The 18,891-nt window shown below is 41.4% G+C and overlaps 1 protein-coding gene across 1 annotated transcript; it reads left to right on the top strand.

The window, feature by feature from the left end:
- Positions 1-4: 4 nt before the first annotated feature.
- Positions 5-18,716, top strand: sdhb (succinate dehydrogenase complex, subunit B, iron sulfur (Ip)). The gene is made up of 8 exons (XM_048614981.1): positions 5-280; positions 8,053-8,198; positions 9,080-9,165; positions 10,715-10,851; positions 13,772-13,888; positions 14,473-14,574; positions 16,185-16,307; positions 18,556-18,716. The coding sequence occupies exons 1-8, from the start codon at positions 218-220 to the stop codon at positions 18,631-18,633; spliced, it is 852 nt and encodes a 283-aa protein (XP_048470938.1). The 5' UTR covers positions 5-217; the 3' UTR covers positions 18,634-18,716.
- The last annotated feature ends 175 nt before the right edge of the window (positions 18,717-18,891 follow it).

Here is an 18,891-nt window from a genome sequence, read left to right as displayed (position 1 = left end):
GTTATGAAACGAAGCGGACGGCGTAGAGCGTAAGCGTCATTCGGAGGATTTTTTTCATTGACACTCGCCGGTTGCCTTACATAACCGAGAGTGCTGGTTTCATCTTCGGATTCTGTCCTTTCGCTCGAAGCCGGTTTTACTCTGTGGGAACACAGCGTTGGCGTTTGCGACTCGCTTACGGATCGGTTTATTCTGTTTCTTCAGACTCCCCAGGAAGATGGCGGCGATGTGCCTGAGGCGTAGCGGGGCCTGGGGTCAGTGGCGGGCGCTCCGTCTCCAGGTGAGGGAGGGTGGCAGCGCGAGCGGTATCCAGTGAGGGAAATGACATCTGACCTTGATGCCGCGTCCTCGCGCAGCCTCCCCCCCGAGGAAGTGGCGGTTGATGCGCGCGTCCTCAATGTGGTGGCCGCTGTGTAAAGGTCGTCAGCGGCGGCATCGAGGGTGCTGGCCGGCATCGAAATCGTGACGACCTGATCAAAGTTAGGGCATCCGTTGGTAATACTCTCTTCCCCCGAGCCTTTCATTTTTGGGTTAAGGGCTTATTTCTATGATTTAAGTACTTGAAACCCCAAGGCTGAGAGTCCAGTGCAGTACTGGGGAAGGGCTGCACGGTCAAAGGTGTCGTCTTTTGAAGTTAAGATCATTTGTCTCCCCTTGACAAAGTTGTACTGACTCAGCGCCATTTTCCCATGCATTTCCAAGTACTCTGCAATATCATCCTTCATACTGGTCTCTCAAATCTTACCAACGGCTGAGATCAGGCTAACTGCCTATGCTTTCCTGTCGTTTGCTTCCTTTCTTAAACATAGGTATTACATTAACCATTTTCCAGTACTTTGAGAGTCTCCCTGGCTGCAGTGATTCCTGAATGATCACCACAAATGCCTCCGCAATCTCCTTCAGAACTCTGGGATGTAGTGATTTATTGACCTTGCAGCTTCCCCAGTATTTTCTCCTTGGTGGTGGCTACTAAACTCACTTGTGTGCTGACTCTTGAAGTTTTGGTATGCCACTGGTTTCTTTCCTGATCAAAACTGATGCAACGTATCCGACCCCACCACCAAAGACGTCTTTCCCTCCCCACCCTTATCTGCTTTCCGGAGGGACAACTCTCCGTGACTCCCTTGTCCGCTCCACACTCCCCTCCAGCTCCACCACACCCGGCACTTTTCCCTGCAACCGCAGGAAGTGCTACACCTGCCCCCATACCTCCTCCCTCACCCCCATCCCAGGCCCCAAGAAGACTTTCCACATCAAGCAGATGTTCACCTGCACATCTGCCAATGTGGTATACTGCATCCGCTGTACCCGGTGTGGCTTCCTCTACATCGGGGAAACCAAGCGGAGACTCGGGGACCGCTTTGCAGAACACCTACGCTCGGTTCGCAATAAACAACTGCACCTCCCAGTCGCGAACCATTTCAACTCCCCCTCCCATTCCTCAGACGACATGTCCATCCTGGGCCTCCTGCAGTGCCACAACGATGCCACCCGAAGGTTGCAGGAACAGCAACTCATATTCCGCTTGGGAACCCTGCAGCCCAATGGTATCAATGTGGATTTCACAAGTTTCAAAATCTCCCCTCCCCCCACCGCATCCCAAAACCAGTCCAACTCGTCCCTGCCTCCCTAACCTGTTCTTCCTCCCACCTATCCCCTCCTCCCACCTCAAGCCGCACCTCCATCTCCTACCGACCAACCTCATCCCGCCCCCTTGACCTGTCCGTCCTCCCTGGACTGACCTATCCCCTTCCTAACTCCCTACCTATACTCACCTTTACTGGCTCCATCCCCGCCTCTTCGACCTATTTGTTTCCTCTCCTCTATCCCTCTTCTATCGGCCTCCCACTCTCTCCCTATTTATTTCAAAACCCCCTTCCCCTCCCCCTTTTCTGATGAAGGGTCTAGGCCCGAAACGTCAGCCTCTCTGCTCCTATGATGCTGCTTGGCCTGCTGTGTTCATCCAGCCCTGCACCTTGTTGTCTCGGATTGTCCAGCATCTGCAGTTCCTACTATCTCTGATGCAACGTATCTATTCACTTCCTCCACCATTTCCTTGTTCCCCATTACCACTTCTCTGGCCTCATTTTCCAGGTCTCCACTTTCCACTCTTGTCTCTCTTACATTTTAGATTTCTAAAACAAATTCTTGTAATCTTCTAAATTGCCACCAAGCTTACTGTCATATTTCATCTTCTCTTGCCTCCTTCCTGCCACCCCCACATACCCCCATATTGCTTTTATAGTTGGCTCTGCTGGTTTTTAAAGTCTTCCCAATCATCTTCATCACATTGTATACTTTTTGTTTTGCTTTTAAGCTGTCCCTGATGTCTCTTGTCAGCCATGGTTGCCTTGTCCTCCCCTTAGTCCTTTTCTTCTTCCTTGGGATGAATTTTTGCTGTGTCTCCCAAATTACCACCAGAAACTCCTGCCCTTGCTGCTCTGCTGTCTTCCCTACACGGCTGCCCTTCCAATCAACTCCAGCCAGCTCCTCCCTCGTCTTTGTAGTTATCTATACTCAATTGTAATGCAATTACGTCTGATTCCAGCTTCTCCCTCTCAAACTGCAGGGTGAATTCTGTCATATAATGGTCACTGCCTCCCTAGGAGTTCCTTCACCTTAAGCTCCCGAATCAAGTCTGCCTCATTACACATAACCAAATCCAGAATTGCCTGCTCCATAGTAGGCTGTACCACAAGCTGCTCCAAAAAAAATCTCATAGACATTCCTGGAATTCCTTTTCTTGAGATCTGCCACCAATCTGATTTTCCAGTCCACCTACACACTGAAGTTCCCTGTGATTATTATAATACTGTTTTTCTTACATTCCTTTTCCATCTTCTGATTTATTTTCTTCCCCACATCCTGACTGCTAGCAGCCCTGTACGTGACTCCTTTCAGCTGGGGTGGGAGTGGGGTGGGGGGGGGGGGTTGTTCCTTTGTATTTCCTCAACTCTCTACTACACAGATTCTATGACACTTCTTGCTATTGATTTTATTTGTTATTAACAAGGCAACCTCGCCCCATCTGCCTGCCCTTTCGATAGTGCATGTATCTTTGGATATTTAGTTCCCAGCCCTGACTACCTTGCATCCCTGTGATACCCACAACAACGTACTGCCAATTTCAATCTGCGCTCTTGAGTTCATTTAGATTATTTCGTATGTTGTGTGCATTTAAGTTGACACCCTCAATCCTGAGTTGACTGTCTCCCTTCTCATAGTTGTCCCCTCATCTGCCTTGCCCAAAATTAGATTCCTAACCCGTTCCATACTCTGTCCTGATGCACATTTTGGAAACTGTAATAACCTCTGCTAAGACCCCCACCACCCCCACCCACCCGCTTTTAACTTTTTCCATTATTTTCAATGCAACTGAACCCATCCCCCCCACTATTTAAAACCCTATCCGTAGCCCTAACTATGCAATTTGCCAGCAGAGCCAACTCTAGCTGCTGCTGGAAAGCACTACATGCATGGTTTAGAGTGACAATCTTCTCTTGTTGCCTTATCATGGATCTGCTAAACACTACCACAAATTTCATGACAAAATATAAGAATCTTGAATTTCTCTTTGAAAGTGGCAAGCTCATTGAATTATTGAGCTAGAATATATGATTTTAAACAGCTGCAAATGCACAGCATGAATGGCTTAATTCCTCCCCCTACCCCGTTCTGAAGAACAGTCACTGGACTCAAAATGTTAACTCTCCACAAATGCTGTTGGACTTGCTGAGTTCCTCCAGCAATCTCTGTTTTTGTCCCACCAGTTTAAAGCTCACCCAAACTTTCCTTATCAGTCATTGACTGAGACGGCTACTCTCAAATTTGTACCCACGTTTTCTGTTAGGTGTTTAAGTTCTGATAATTGGATTTTGGACTCTGCACAGTGATGACCTTTACAACTAAATCAGTGGTACAGTTTTGTTATTCTTCCAACTGTTGCCTTTGACGGCCAACCATGCCATCCTCTCAAAACTAGCTAGCTTAGTGAGACTTTCTTAAACTTGTTTAAACTTTTAGGAACTTGAGTAGGCCTTTCCAGTTCTCAAGTCTGACCTGTCATTGTGCACGTCTTTAAGTGAATTTAGTTGTCTTCAACCCATATTCTTACCTCATGAAAATTTGTATTCCTGCAATATCCACAGCCTTTTGAGTGTGAGAATATCACATTTCCACTCTTCTATATCAAGAAATATATGTTACTTACAGCTTAGCTCTTAATTTTATGACTGTTTTGGATACTTCTACTAACTTCCCACTAAGGGAATAGCTTCTCAATATCTAATCGTTTGATTCTTGTTGCAACTTTAAGCACCTCTGATTTTAGATAACACCGCGAATGTTCAAGCTCAACCCAAAGTTATGCAATGTGCCTTCATAATTTAATCCTTTAAATCCTAGTTTAGTTCTGGTGAATCTGCATTCCAAGATTAAAATATTCCTCCTGAGATGCCAAAAAGCTTTTATATGGGCCGATAGGTTGACATTAACTTATTGGCAAGGCTTGAGGATTGGTTGACCAGCAAGTGTAATTATTTAATTTGTAGTAATTTACATTAATTTATGAATAACTGTTAATGAATGAATAAGTTCATTAAAAATCAGGTTTAAAGTAATTTGCAAAAGAAGTAAATGGCATGTGAGAAAAAATGTTTTCACTTAGTGAGTACTTAGGATTTGAACTGCACTGCCTGAAGGTGTGGTGGAGGCAGGTTGAAGGCACTTAAGAGGGCCTTCAGTGTTTCTATTCAAATAATTGATATGCAGGGTCATAGGGAAAAAAGGCAGGAGAATGTCTCACAGTTCATTTGGAGAGCTGGTGCGACACAGTTGGCCAAATTGTCTCCTTCTGCCCATTAAGAATTCTTTGATTCCATTGTATCTAAGCTCCAATACAAAGTTAGATGGGATTGTAAGCTGCGAGGAAGATGCAAAGAGACTGCAAAGGGATAAAGTCAGGTTTAATGAGTGAGCAAGATCATAACTGAGTATTGTGTGGGGATTGTGTTTTATGAGATAATTAGAAAACCAGATTATTTTAAACTAGAGATTCAAAAATGTTTAGAGACACTTCAATTTTGGCGTTTACAAATTGCATTTAACATGAAGATAATCTAAGCAATTGGGTTAGCAAATGGTATGTTGGTCTTTATTACAAAGGGTTAGATTATTCAGGCAAATGAGTCTTGTACTGGGCCTTGTTGTGTCATAGTCATTCAGCACGGAATCAGACCCATTGGTCCAACTCATCCATGCTGACCAATTTACCCAAACTAAACTAGCCCCACTTGCCTGTATTTGACCCATATCCCTCTTAACCTTCCCAATTCGTGCACCTGTCCAAATCTCTTTTAAATGTTGTTACTCTACCTGCATCTTCCACTTCCTGCGGCAGTTTACTCCACATACGAACCACTGTCTGTGTGAAAAAGTTGCCTCTCAGGTCCCTTTTAAATCCTCCTCCTCTCACCTTAAAAATATGCTCCCTAGTTTTGAACTCCCTCACCCTAGGAAAAAAACCTTTGCTAGTCACCTTGTCTATGCCCATCGTGATTTTATAAACTTCTATAAGGTCACCCCTAACCTCTACGTTCCAGTAAAAAATGCCCTAACCTATTCAGTCTCTCCTTTATAACTCAAATCCTCCAGACCCAACATCATCCTGGTAAATATTTTCTGCACCCTCTCCAATTTAATAATATCCTTCTTATAGCAGGGTGACCAGAGTCACAGTACACACTGCACACAGTACTCCAAAGTCGCCTCACCAACATCCTGAACAACCTCCACATGACGTCTCTATACTCAGTGGTCTGAGCAAGGAAAGCAAGCATGCGAAATGCCTTCTTAACCACCTTGTCTACCTGTGATGCAACTCAAAGAATTATCTACCTGAACCCCTAGGTTTCTGTTCAACACTACTACCCAGGACCCTACCATTAACTGTATAAGTCCTGCCGTTCTTTGTTTTACCAAAATGCAAAATCTTGTATTTATCCAAATTAAACTCCACCTGCCACTCCTCAGCCCTTTGGCGCAATGGATCAAGATCGCTTTGTAATCTTAGAAAACCTTCTTCACTGTTGACTATCCCATCCAATTTTGGTGTCATCTGCAAACTTACTAACTATGCCTCATAAATTCTCATCCCACATCATTTATACAAATGACAAACAGTAAACCCAGCACTGAGCCCTGCGAAACACCACTAGTCACAGGCCTCCAGTCCAAAAAAAAGCCCTCCTCCACCACCCTCTCTCTCCTAATATCAAGCAAATTTTGTATCCAGTTGACAAGCTCTCCTTGAATCCCAAGTGTTCCAACTTTACTAATCAGTCTACTCTGCGGAACCTTGTTAAAGTCCACATAGACAACATCCACTGCACTGTTGTCATCAATCTTTTTGGTTACGCCCACAAAAACCTTAATCAAGTTTTGTGAGACACAATTTCCCAAGCACAAAGCTATGCTGACTATCCCTAGTCAGTCCTTGCCTCTCCTGATCTCTCAGGATCCCCTCCAACATTTACCTACGACTGATGTCAGACTCACAGGTCGATAGTTCCCAGGCTTCTCATGTTTGTTGTCAATCACACAGCTCAAGGAGTTCTATAGATCCAGCCCCTTGGTGCAACATGAATGAAAGGTCTCAGGTAATGACTGCTCCCCTTGGGCCTTGCCAGCTGCTGCTCCAAGCTTTAATGCATCCCTTAGCACGTAGCTCTGGTCTTTGGAATGAGCCAAATTGCAACATTCAGCTGAGGACAAGTTTTTTGAATTGGAAGACCAACGCGTTTCAGGCAGACTAAAGAGCTTCTTTCACCAAGTCAGTGATCCTCTAAGCACTGTTGATGTTCGCCTGTGTACATTGCTGATAACAGTCTGTAGAGCACTGGGTCTTTCATTGTGGAGCTGGTTAGGATGAACCTCAAAAAAGCAGCCAAATCTCTATCCGATCACACCTTGTACTGTGTACAGTTCTGATCATACCTAAGGAAGAACATACTTGCCTGAGAGTGAGTACACTGAAGTTTCTTACATGAGGGAATTGTTCTAAGGAGAAATTAAGTGATTAGACCTCTATGTCCTAATGTTTAGAAGGGTGAGAGTTATATAAATGTAACACAAAAGGGACTTGATGGTGTATATGCTGGGAGGATAGTTCCCTTCATGAGGTGGCCAGAACCAGGATTGATAGTCTCAGAGTAAGGAATTAGCCATTTAGGACTGAGATTAAGAAGAAATTATCCACTCATGGCATTATTATTCTTTTTAACTCTCTACTGCAGATGCTCAATCACTGAGGTATTCCAGACAGATTGATCCATTTTTTTGGTATTCTGGGACTTGGATGGATGGTGCTGGAAGGTGGAGCAGAGGTAGATCAGCCATGATCTTACTGAAGCTGGCACAGAGACCCAGCGGCCTACTGCTATTTATATTTCATAAGTTCCTCAAACCAAAAACAATCCTTTACTGACAATGCCTGTGTCTCTGTCCTTGACTCGCTCCTTGGGCTGAGTGGGAAATGTAAAGCCTTGCAGATTACTTGACTTTTGTGATCTTGGGGATACCTAGTTACTGTAAGCCATTGGATAAACCATTCCTTTGAGTAAATGCTACCCATGATAATGATGAGTTAAAAAGCAACTTCAATAAAATTCATTAAAATGATTTTCTGAAGAAGGGTCCTGACTCAAAACGTCAGCTTTCCTGCTCCTCTGATGCTGCCTGGCCTGCTGTGTTCCTCCAGCTTCGGCAGTTCTTACTATCTCTCAATAAAATTCATTATTCTTTTACAAAAATGTAGCTAGTCTGATACACAACCCATCACAAAATCTCCCCATCTAATTAACTAGAGTAATTTTTGTAGTCCTTGTTCCTATGATATTAGCCATTGTCATATCTTGGTTACCCATCTAGACAAATCTTTTTGGATACATTTTTTCCATTGTGAACTTTGACTTGGTGTACAAGAGAAATTTGATTGTTCGCGTATCGTTTGAAATACGATTCATGAATTGATCATGGCTTTATGTTCCCTTGCAGTCATCTCGCAGCTCACAGACAGCGGCAGCTACTGCTACTGCAGCACAAGCAGCATCTCGCATTAAAAAATTTGCGATTTACAGGTGGAATCCAGATAAGCCTGGTGACAAGCCTCGAATGCAAACCTATGAGATTGATCTAAATGCGTAAGTGCTCCAAGGGGAAATGCTACAGGGTATGCATTTGATTGCACTGGACAGACTGTTACTGATTTAAATTTTACTACAGTATGCCCTTTTTATTATGGTACTATTTTGGATAGAGGGATTTTGATTGTTTTCGAGGAGAGTTAAAATGGTGAAGTGCAGTGATGAAATTGGAAAAGACCTGCTGACCTGCCAAGCCCACACCTCAGTAGTCCATATGCACACTCTCCCAAGTGTAGTCAAACTTGGGAGTGAGATGAATGACCAGAGCGAAAACTACTGAGAAATCTCCAAACACTCTGGCTCCCCCTGTGCCATTGCCAACACTTCAAGAAATGGGTCTAACATTACAGTCTGTGTTCATTTCCTGATTATTTGTATTCTGGAAACTTTTCCCCTCTTCCAGCAACAAAGGAGTAGCTGTCTTCCTTATAGTCCTTCTGTTTTACTTCTGTATTCACCTAAAAGTCTCATTACAGCAAAGATTGAACAGACGTTTTCTGGAAATGTGTTCAACGTGTGAAACCTTCTCAGTTCTACACCTGTCTATCTCTGGCCTTTGTACATCTTCTACTTACTTCACCAAACAACTGTTGAGTGTGTTTCTGGCCTTTTACGATGTAAACTTTCAAATTTCACTCCTACAACATTGTTGACAATCCAACTCTTGCTCCTTAATTAAGATGGACTTATAACTTGGCTCTTTGAAGAATTGATCAGAATCCTAATATCTTCTTTGATTCAGACTTTGCTTTAGTCTGTTTAAGCTCCTGTCAAATGCTTTGGGACTTTTAACTACACTAAAGATAATATACAAATACAATTTGTGTTTGAGAGAATTGAAACTGATATTTCAAACTATTGTGACACTACATGTGTAGATGTGGTCCGATGGTACTAGACGCTCTTATCAAGATCAAGAATGAAGTGGACTCCACACTGACATTCCGAAGATCTTGCAGGGAAGGTGAGTGGTATTGTATATAGGTGATATGGTGACGGTGACAGATCAATGTCTGCATTTCCGATGAATCATTACAGTCTCACATCTGTGAACATTAGTCAGGCCTTAGGTGAGGTAAGAGTGTATATATCTAGATGTTTGTTGATCCCATTTTTAAAATAGCCATCACTATAATTGTGTGCCTAGGTGTGGAGAGTGACAAAAGGTTTTCTATTACTGACTAGTAAATCTCAGACATTTGCAATGCCACTGCGGTGTCACCAGCTGTTTCAATGTTCCTTTGAAGGTTGTGGTTTCTTCTTGAAAGTATCCAAGCATGAATTGGTATTTATGACTAGTTTTTACTGTCACTGCCAATGCCTTAGGACATGCCTGCATCTACAAGGCCCAAATGTCCAACGAGTCTGCAACCAAGAATTTATTTTGTAGTTTCTTCATTGTTAGCCACTGCTGTGGGATCACAACCGCTGGCTCCGTGACAGACAGACATGACCATGTGTGGAGTTTGTATGTCGCTGAGAATCTATGGCAATCATTTTATAAAGCAAAATTTTGAAAAATTGTAATCTATTATGTGAAAGGATTATGACACAGTCAAAATCAGACCTAGCTTATTGTCAAGTGAATTTAATGATGTCCATGTAGTAAAAAATAATGAAGGGTCACAGATCAGAGAAACTAAGGCAGCAACATTTTCGGAAAGGATGGTAATATCTGTCAAATGCTTGGATTGAGGAGGATCTTCTAAATTTAACGAAAGCAGTAAATTCACCAGAATTTTTTTTTTTGCTTTGACTCTCATCCAGCAGCTGGACATATTGAATGCTGGATGATGTGTCTGTGAAAGGCAACATTTTAAGATAACAGTCATGGACTACTTAGATCAGTTCTAAATCTGTAGGACATGTTTAGGAGGTGAGATGTAGATAGATTCAGGACTCCAAGAAATAGAGATTGTCTCACAAGAAAATGGGCAAGTGATTTGCACCAGGTTTGCTTGGGCTGGACGAGCACTTGCCTGCCGGATTGGCAATTCTTGCCTCTCTTAAACTGGCTCATGGAAACCTGTGTTGGAGACATTAAATCTAAATCACTGACAAATATGACTCAATAATAAAGTGAGGCTGTGAGGTTCAGATTTTCAGTGTACCTCTTGGTGTGGAATACTCATTCAATCCCAAAAATGTGTGATTAAACCAAAGTAGGCAGATGGCTGTTTGGTTTCCTCATTTGAACCTGCTGTTTGTCTTGTCTGGGGCAGAGTGTTGAAATTCCTTCCATTAGTCGCTGCTGTAGTGGTCATGCTAATACTTGTGTTTCTGGGGTGAATTTAATGTCATCCAGCATTAGTGTAATCTACTCTGTCCTTTTCCATTTCATAGTTTGATTTTCTTTAATGCAAATGCTGATAAACTTGCCAGTCACTTCTTGTGGTTAATTAGAGTGACTGCTTGTACATTTAGTTTAAACTAAACAATACTGTGCAGATTAGGAGTTTCTGTGAAAATAATCAAAAAACATGATCAACTCTACATAGATTTTCTATTCTCAGGAATATGTGGTTCCTGTGCCATGAACATCAATGGCAGCAATACATTGGCTTGCACCTGCAAAATCGACAGCAATCTTGGCAAAGTGACAAAGATTTACCCGCTACCTCATATGTACGTGGTGAAGGATCTTGTTCCAGTGAGTTCCCACTTTTCCCCTTTTTGTTTATTGTCTCTGTATCCATGCAGGCTGCATTCTGTACTTTTTGTAACCTGCATTATTACTATCAGGAGCCCACTTTTTAAAAGGCTTATAAACTTTCTATTTATCATCTGTATGTTTAGAATGTTCAACTTGAGTCTCTAGTAGATTCTGAATATTTCAGGATATTTATGCAATTCTGTCCATCGTTCACAATCTCAATTGGTTCATCTGCTCCAGTGCTTCTGTTTTGTTCCCCACAATGACATAGATAAAGTTACAGGCACACTGCAGGGTGAATTACAGCAATAAATATATTTTCTGATGTTGATTTAAGATCATTTGTTTTGTTCTGTCACTGAAATTAACTTGCTGTTAACTTGTTGTGTATCTGTTTTAAACCTGTCCACTGAAATAATTTCCATTTTGGTGTTATTTGAATGTCTTGCTGATACAGGAGCAGGCGTAAGCCATTTGGCTATGTGAGTCAGCTCCATCATGCAATATGATCATAGCTGATGATCCAACTCAGTACCCTGTTCCTGCTTTCTCCCCCTACTCTCTTACCCTTTTTACTCCTGAAAAAAAATGTCTCCTGCTTGGGATAGAGAGATAGTAGGAACTGCAGATGCTGGAGAATCTGAGATAACAAGGTGTAGAGCTGGACGAACACAGCAGGCCAAGCAGCATCAGAGGAGCAGGAAAGCTGACGTCTTGGGTTTGGACCCTTCATTTCTGAAGAAGGGTCCAGACCCAAAACATCAGCTTTCCTGCTCCTCTGATGCTGCTTGGCCTGCTGTGTTCGTCCAGCTCTACACCTTGTTATCTCTGTCTCTTTCTTGGACACATTCAGTTGCCTCAACTGGTTTCTGTGGCAGAGAATTCTACATGCTCACTGCTGTCTGGGTGAAGAAATTTCTCCTCATTTCTGTCCTAAAAGGCCTACCCTATATACTTTAACTGAGCCCTCACTCTGGATTCCTCTGTCATAGAATACATCCTTCCAGCATCTACCCTGTCTAATTTTGTTAGAATTTTATAGGTTTCTGAGATTTCCCCCCTCATTCTTCAAAAGTCCAATGTATATAATCCTAACTGATCCAGTCTCTCCCTGTACGTCAATTCTGCCATCCCAGGAATCCGTCTAGTAAGCTTTCTTTGCACTGCCTCAATAGTCAGAACATCCTTCGTCACATAAGATAACCAAAACTCTTCAATACTCCAGGTGTAATCTTATGGGTACCCTGTACAGTTGAAGCAAGTCATCCCTGCTTCTGTGCTCGAATCCTCTTGCTATGAAGGCCGACATATTATTTGCCTTCTACACCACCTGCTGCATCTGCATGCTTACTTTCAGCAACAGGTGTATGAGGACACCCAAGTATCATTGTGCCTTGCCTTTTCCCAATCTATTGCCATTCAGATCATTTACCAGCCTGTTTTTGCTCCCAAAGTGGATAATCTCACTTTATCCACATTATACTACATCTGTGTATTTACCCACTTGCTCAACTTATCAAATGACACTGAAGCTTCTCTGCATCCTCCTCACTGCGTACCTACCCATTCAGATTCGTGTCACTTGCAGACTTGGAGATTATGACCTGTTACCTCTTCTAAATTATTAAAATATATTGCGACTATCTGGGATCCTAGCACTGTTTGCTGTGGAACCCCACCAGTCACTGCCTGCCAACTGGAAAAATACTTGTTTATTCCAACTCTGTTTCCTGTCAGCCAATGAATTCTCAATCCATGTCAGTACACTACCTCGAAAATGTGCACTTTAATTTTACATCCTAATATCTCATGTGGGACCTTATCAAAAGCCTTCTGAAAGCCCAAGTATACCACATCCACTGGATCCCTCTTATTCACTCGATTAGTTACAATCTCAAATTCCAGCAGATTTATCAAGCACAACTTCCCCTTCATAAAATCATGCTGACTGTCTTATATTGTCACTATACTTCCAAGTATTCTGCTATTGCATTTTTATAATAGACTCTATCATTTTTCCCATTCCAGTGTCAAATTAACTGGTCTATACTTCTTCGTTTTCTCTCTGACTCTGTTCTTAAATAGTGAGGTTACATTAACTATCCTCCAATCCGTAGGAACTGTTAGTGTCTATAGAATTTTGGAAGAGAACCACTTCCTAAATACTCTGGGATGAAGATTATCAGGCCCTGGGAATTTATAAGCCTTTAGTTCGGATAGTTTCCTCTGCCATTGCCCTGCTAATTTTAACTTCTTCAGTTCCTCTTTCCTATTAGGCCTTGTGCTCTCCCAAATTCTTGGGATGTTACTTTCATCTTTCTTTGTGAAGACAGCACTAAAGTATGCCATCTTTGTTCCCCAGTTTATACAAGAACAGCAGAAGGCCATTCAGCCCTCAATCCTGTTTCACCATTCAGTGAGATCATGGCTGATCTATGGCCTAACTCCATATATCTGCCTTTGGCCCATCTCCCTGAATACCTTTGCTAACATTAAAAAGAATCGCTCAGATTTAAAATGATGATAAATTATATAAATTTCCCTGTTTCTGACTGTGGGAGACCGATCTTTGTCTTTACTAACCTTTTTCTCTTCACATACCTATAGAAGCTTTTACTATTGGTTTGTATGGTCCCTGCAAGCTGGCTCCCCAGTCTATTTTCCCCTCTTAATCAGTCTCTTTGTCTCCCATTGCTGGAATCAAAACTGTTCCCACTTCTCAGGTCTGTTGCTTGTATGCTTTCTCTTGGCCAATTTGTATGCCTCTTCCTTGGATTTCATACTATCCCTAATTTCCCTTGTTAGCCATAGTTTGACCACACTTCCTGTTTATTTTTATGCTAGTCAGGGATGAATAACTATTTGCAATTCGTCTGTGCGGTCTTTAAATGTTTGATTGTCTTGCTTTTTGCTGCAGGACCTGAGTAACTTCTATGCTCAGTATAAGTTAATTGAACCATACCTGAAGAGAAAGGATGAATCTCAAGAGGGCAAGGAGCAGTACCTGCAATCAATTGAGGACAGACAGAAACTGGTAAGGCTTGGGATGACCTATATAAAGCAATCTAGAACTCTTCCAGAAACTCATAAGCTTAAACTGAGAACAGGGAATTTACCCATCCTAATAGTGGCTAATAAAATTGACATTTAAAACGAAGATGAGATTGTGGAATGTTTTCACTCTACATTTGGTTTTTTTTAAGCATATGCATGAACACATTGATTCTAACCTTCAAAGAACATACTGGTGAAACTCACCATATTAATCTAACAGCATTAAATTTAATTAAATGGTCTCCAGTTTAACTGGAGATAGTTTTTGACCTGTAATTGTGAACACATTTGTATGTTGCAACTCCGATACATTGGCCTCGTTTGAAGATGGCAATCTCCAATGTATTAAGTCCTTTTTAATATTCTGTAGAGCATTTAGCTGGTATTTTATGAATGACTTCATCCATGCTCCAATAAAAACTGCATTGCATTAAAATCTATCACATTTCTGACTGTATCTTCACCTGTTTTTTGCATTTTGATACACAATGATATTTATGTTAGGAATCTGTGCAGAAGGGTTTTGTTTGCTGGAATTGAATGAAATCTGTTTGTTTTTGTCAGGATGGTCTTTATGAGTGCATTCTCTGTGCCTGTTGCAGTACCAGCTGTCCCAGTTACTGGTGGAATGGAGATAAATACCTGGGGCCTGCTGTCCTGATGCAGGTAAATGCATTTCCTCTGAATAGAATCTGTACACACTTCAGAGGGTGTTCCAACTGCTGGAAATTGGATGTGTCTTGACTCACAGCAAGTCCCATGCCACCAGCAATCCTATTAACATTGACTGGAAGCCAATTTTAAAACTCTCATTCCTGTTTTGATCATTTTCTCTCTGTGGCCTTGCCCCTCCCTGTCTCTGTAATCTTTTCCAGCCTGTTGGTTCTCATACCTGTGCGTCTCAAATTCTGGCCTCTTGTTGCTGATGGTAGGTCTTCAGTTGCCTAGGGTCTAAGCTCTGTAATATTCCTTCTCCACATGTTTATTCCTTTAAGGCACTCTTCAAAATCTCTCTTCAACCAAGCAGTTGGTCATCTGACTGTGTGTGACTTAATGTCATTTTGTTTAATATTGATCTCGTGAAGAGCCTTGTAACATTCTACTAATATCCTTTTGCTGTGCAGACCTCAGGCGTGGAAGTTTAATAAAAGCCTTTTAAAATTGATACTACAGAGGTGTAGCATTTGAGGCCATTATGTCTGCCAGGTTAATCCCACTGGCTGAAAGCCTTGTTTCAAATAGTTTTCTTGATTTCTCTTAACGTGAAATGTGCCTATTTCAAGCACACTAATCATAGCACCTGTACACCAGGTGCTGGAGTAGAACTCGGTCGTAAAATATTCAAAGGCTTTAAATCCAGCATGTTGTAAGAAGACATAAAACTAGAGGGAAGTGGCTACTAATTTTTTTTTTACAAGTTGGTGGGTGAGAGAACAGCTGAACATGGATGAATTCAGGAATGAGTATTATTCTGGCAAAAGAGGTTTATTGAGCCGTTAGGAAAATAAATTTATATACCACATACTGATTTTTTTTTTTTTTTTTTGCAGTTTAAAATATTCAGAAATATAAATGTTAGTTGAAAAAGTGTTGTAGTAATTTGGTTCTCTTAAAATGTTTAACATAGCCCTGGGACAACTCGGAGTGCTTAGCAGCAAGCCAGTTTAGAGTTTGCAAGTGCTGTCTATAACATATGGCAGATCTGATTGGTGCAACTCACAAATAACAGGAGTCAAGTTGTTGATTGAAAGAAGGATATGCTTTCATATAATTATGTCTGTCATCCCAAAAAACATCAGAATAGGCAGACAAGGCTTCAGTTATATGATGATGCCTGGCAATCCAGCACACCCTTAATTACAAATGTACACCTGTTGTTTAAGGGAATTAAGTTCTGGAATGTCTTTCTTAACCCATAACCTTCTGAACTGGAAAAAAAATACTTTAACAGGAAGTCATCGACTGAAATGAATTATGGGACTGGTAAACTTTGGATCTAAATAGCCCTCTTAAATGTAGTAATGAGCTTAGGTGTACATCTGTTTGTAGTGTTCACTGGACACTTGCCAGGCTTAGTGTTAGGCAGACTCCATCTTTGAGATTCATGAATACTTCTGCATGGTTTAGGTACTGTTTGCCTGATGAATTTTTAAAATACTAGTGGAGATTATTTTACTTCTAGTTGAAGATGCTTGTAGTTTAAGATGCTTCAGACTGTCATAATGTTTGAACCAAATTTACTTTGATTGGCTTCATCATCTTGCTCACATTTACAGGCCTATCGCTGGATGATTGACTCCAGGGATGAGTTCACAGAGGAGCGGTTAGCTCAACTCCAGGATCCTTTCTCCCTCTATCGCTGCCATACCATTATGAATTGCACAAGAACCTGTCCAAAAGTAAGTGTTTTTACAGTTAGAAGAAGTCTGTTACTTTGTAATGCCAAATCTCATTGCAGTGAGAGAACTTGCAGGAAGGAACAATTACTCATTATTCCCTTTTAGAATTAACTCCCTGGAATATTTGCTGAACTGTAAAATAACTATTTGCATTTACAAGGTACTTCACAATGTTATCAAAATGACAGCTAACACAAGTTTTATGCAGTAAATTAGATATGTTTTAAAACATGGACAGATAAAGGTGGGGTTGCCAGTAGTAGAGAAAAAATTGGGAAGAGGCTAAAACTTGAGTGCTTTTATCTTAGGGTTCGGGGTTACTGGAATGAAGAAAAATGGTTCAAGGAAGAATTTGAAAATGTGTTTTTTTTTTTAAAAGAGGTGGCAATTCCAGGCTTGAAATCCAGTAGGAATAGGTGATCTCAGATTGTGTAGGTTACAGGACAGCAAAGATTTGGATAAACTCAACATAAGAGTGTTAGGCTTTCCAAAAGATCACTGGTTACCTTTAAACACAACTCATCCAATGCACGGATGAACTTTTAACTCTTCAGTCAGCAATCAGTTGCTAACAAGTATGATTGTCTACTGAGGAAATTTCGTGTTACTGGGTTCTATGGGTCCTTGAGTGGCTGACCCTGAGCCTGATCCTAGAGACACATCTGCAACTGAATGTCTGGCACGTGTTTCCAGGAGTGAAAGCAGTCCCTGACTTTGACTGTTGGCATTCATTTTGGATTCCTTTTCTGTACTTTCTCTTGCCAACTGACAGGCATTCTCAATTTGTTCCTTCTGAACAAAGATCTCCCATCAACATGTTTCATTTCTTGAGGGAACCCTTTATAGAGTCAGAGTCAAACAGCACAGAAGCAGACCCTTTGGTCCAACCAGTCCATGCCAACATGTTCCCAAGCTAAACTAAATCCCACTAGCCTGTCTGGCTCATATTCACATGTCTTTTAAATGTTGTTCTTCTCTTGTTCAAATCTTTCCTGAAGTTGGACGAAGAAGCCGCTTTAGCAGTCCGACCTCAGGCCATCCTAATCATGTAGCTGGCCCAGCAGAGTTGATTTTGGATGATCATGACCTCCAATGCTGGAGATATTAGCCACTTCAGGTTACTGATGATAGTATGCCTGTCCTCCCACATGATGCAGAGAATCAGTCATAAACAGCATTACTGGTATTACAAAAGGTCTTGAGGTGGCATCTATACATAGTCTTAAGTTTTGGAGCCATTTAAGAATCAGAAGGATGACTGCTTTAGGCATCAAAGTGGTGCTTGCAGATTGGATGCAATGTTGAATCTCTGCATCGGTCAGCCTTAGATGAGAAGTGGCTTCCCAGGTAAAGGAAATGTTCCGTGTTTGGGAGGATTTCTGTTGATCTTCATGGAGGGATGGACCAGAACTTGACCTGGAACAGTTTGGTAAAGGAATTGGGTCATCTTAAAGTTGAGACTGAAGCTAATTCTTTAGTATGCTTTTGCGAAGGCATCAAGTGAGGCTTTAAGATTTTTGTCATCCGCATACTGGAGTTCTACAAGCAAGGCAGGCTCGTGTAGTTTTCTTAGATTTCACAACTGGCTGAGGTTGAAATGTTTTCTGTACGTCCTGTAGACAATGTCCACACTGCGTGGAAGCTCATTCTTGACAAAGAATGGTGGATGGAGAAAAGGGGGAGGGTGATGACACAGCACTGCTTGACCTCAAAGGATTGTCATTTACCAGCAAAAACCATCATGAGATATTGTCATGACATCTTATCATTGGAAGTAACCAATGCATGGATGAGCTTTTTACTAGATAAACTGAGGCAAGGGTGAAAGACAAGTGCCAATACAGAGATACATAGGTAGTTTTGAAGATGGAGAAATTGAGACAATCTCCGGCTAAACAGAATGTCTATTCAGCCTTGACCATCGTCCGAAATAGTGTTTGTGGTGATAATCAAGGATACGTTGACTACTATCCTGAAGGAGACAGCAAGCCCGCAGAAAAAAAGTTTTTTGATTGGAAATTGCTGTAATTAATCTGACAACAGGGGCAGGAGATGAAGACAAGATTTGAAAATTAAGTTTGAGAAGGTTCTCTTTATTGTTTTTCTGCCCTCAACTCTGAGGTCTCCAAATGTGCAAACCTTTAATTCCAATTTAATGTGGTTGCCAATGCAAAACTACCCATGAAGCAACTTATCTGTTGATACTAAATGTTCACTAAATCAACTGAATGGTTTGCCTGCCTTACAGGGTCTAAATCCAGGTCTGGCAATTGCTGAGATTAAGAAGATGATGGCAACATATCAAGCCAAGGCTGCAACTGCATAGTCATGGGTATCTGAATTTATCTATTGTAAAACCTTGTGGTTTGTTTCAGCTATGGAAGACAATAAATTTATTTTGCTGTGTAATTTAGATTGTTATTTTAAAAAATGGAAATAAATTGCATTCAATGCTATTTGAGTGAAATAGCATTGAATTTAATCAAGGAAAATATCCTACTATGCTTAAATGGGGTAAAGAGAAAATAGATGTGCGAAAAATTGATCATCTATCCTAATCACAAGGTTTGATGTAAAGGAGGGA

This window comes from Rhincodon typus, chromosome 31 (genome assembly GCF_021869965.1).
Source record: "Rhincodon typus isolate 14 chromosome 31, sRhiTyp1.1, whole genome shotgun sequence".
Taxonomy (NCBI): domain Eukaryota; kingdom Metazoa; phylum Chordata; class Chondrichthyes; order Orectolobiformes; family Rhincodontidae; genus Rhincodon; species Rhincodon typus.
This window is presented reverse-complemented; position numbering and strand designations above follow the sequence as displayed.

Bases quoted from the DNA above. Each gene is read 5' to 3' on its own strand.
- sdhb (XM_048614981.1), top strand. From the start codon at position 218: ATGGCGGCGATGTGCCTGAGGCGTAGCGGGGCCTGGGGTCAGTGGCGG. The intron at 281-8,052 runs GTGAGGGAGGGT...GTTCCCTTGCAG, and splicing joins GGCGGGCGCTCCGTCTCCAG to TCATCTCGCAGCTCACAGAC. The intron at 16,308-18,555 runs GTAAGTGTTTTT...CCTGCCTTACAG, and splicing joins GCACAAGAACCTGTCCAAAA to GGTCTAAATCCAGGTCTGGC.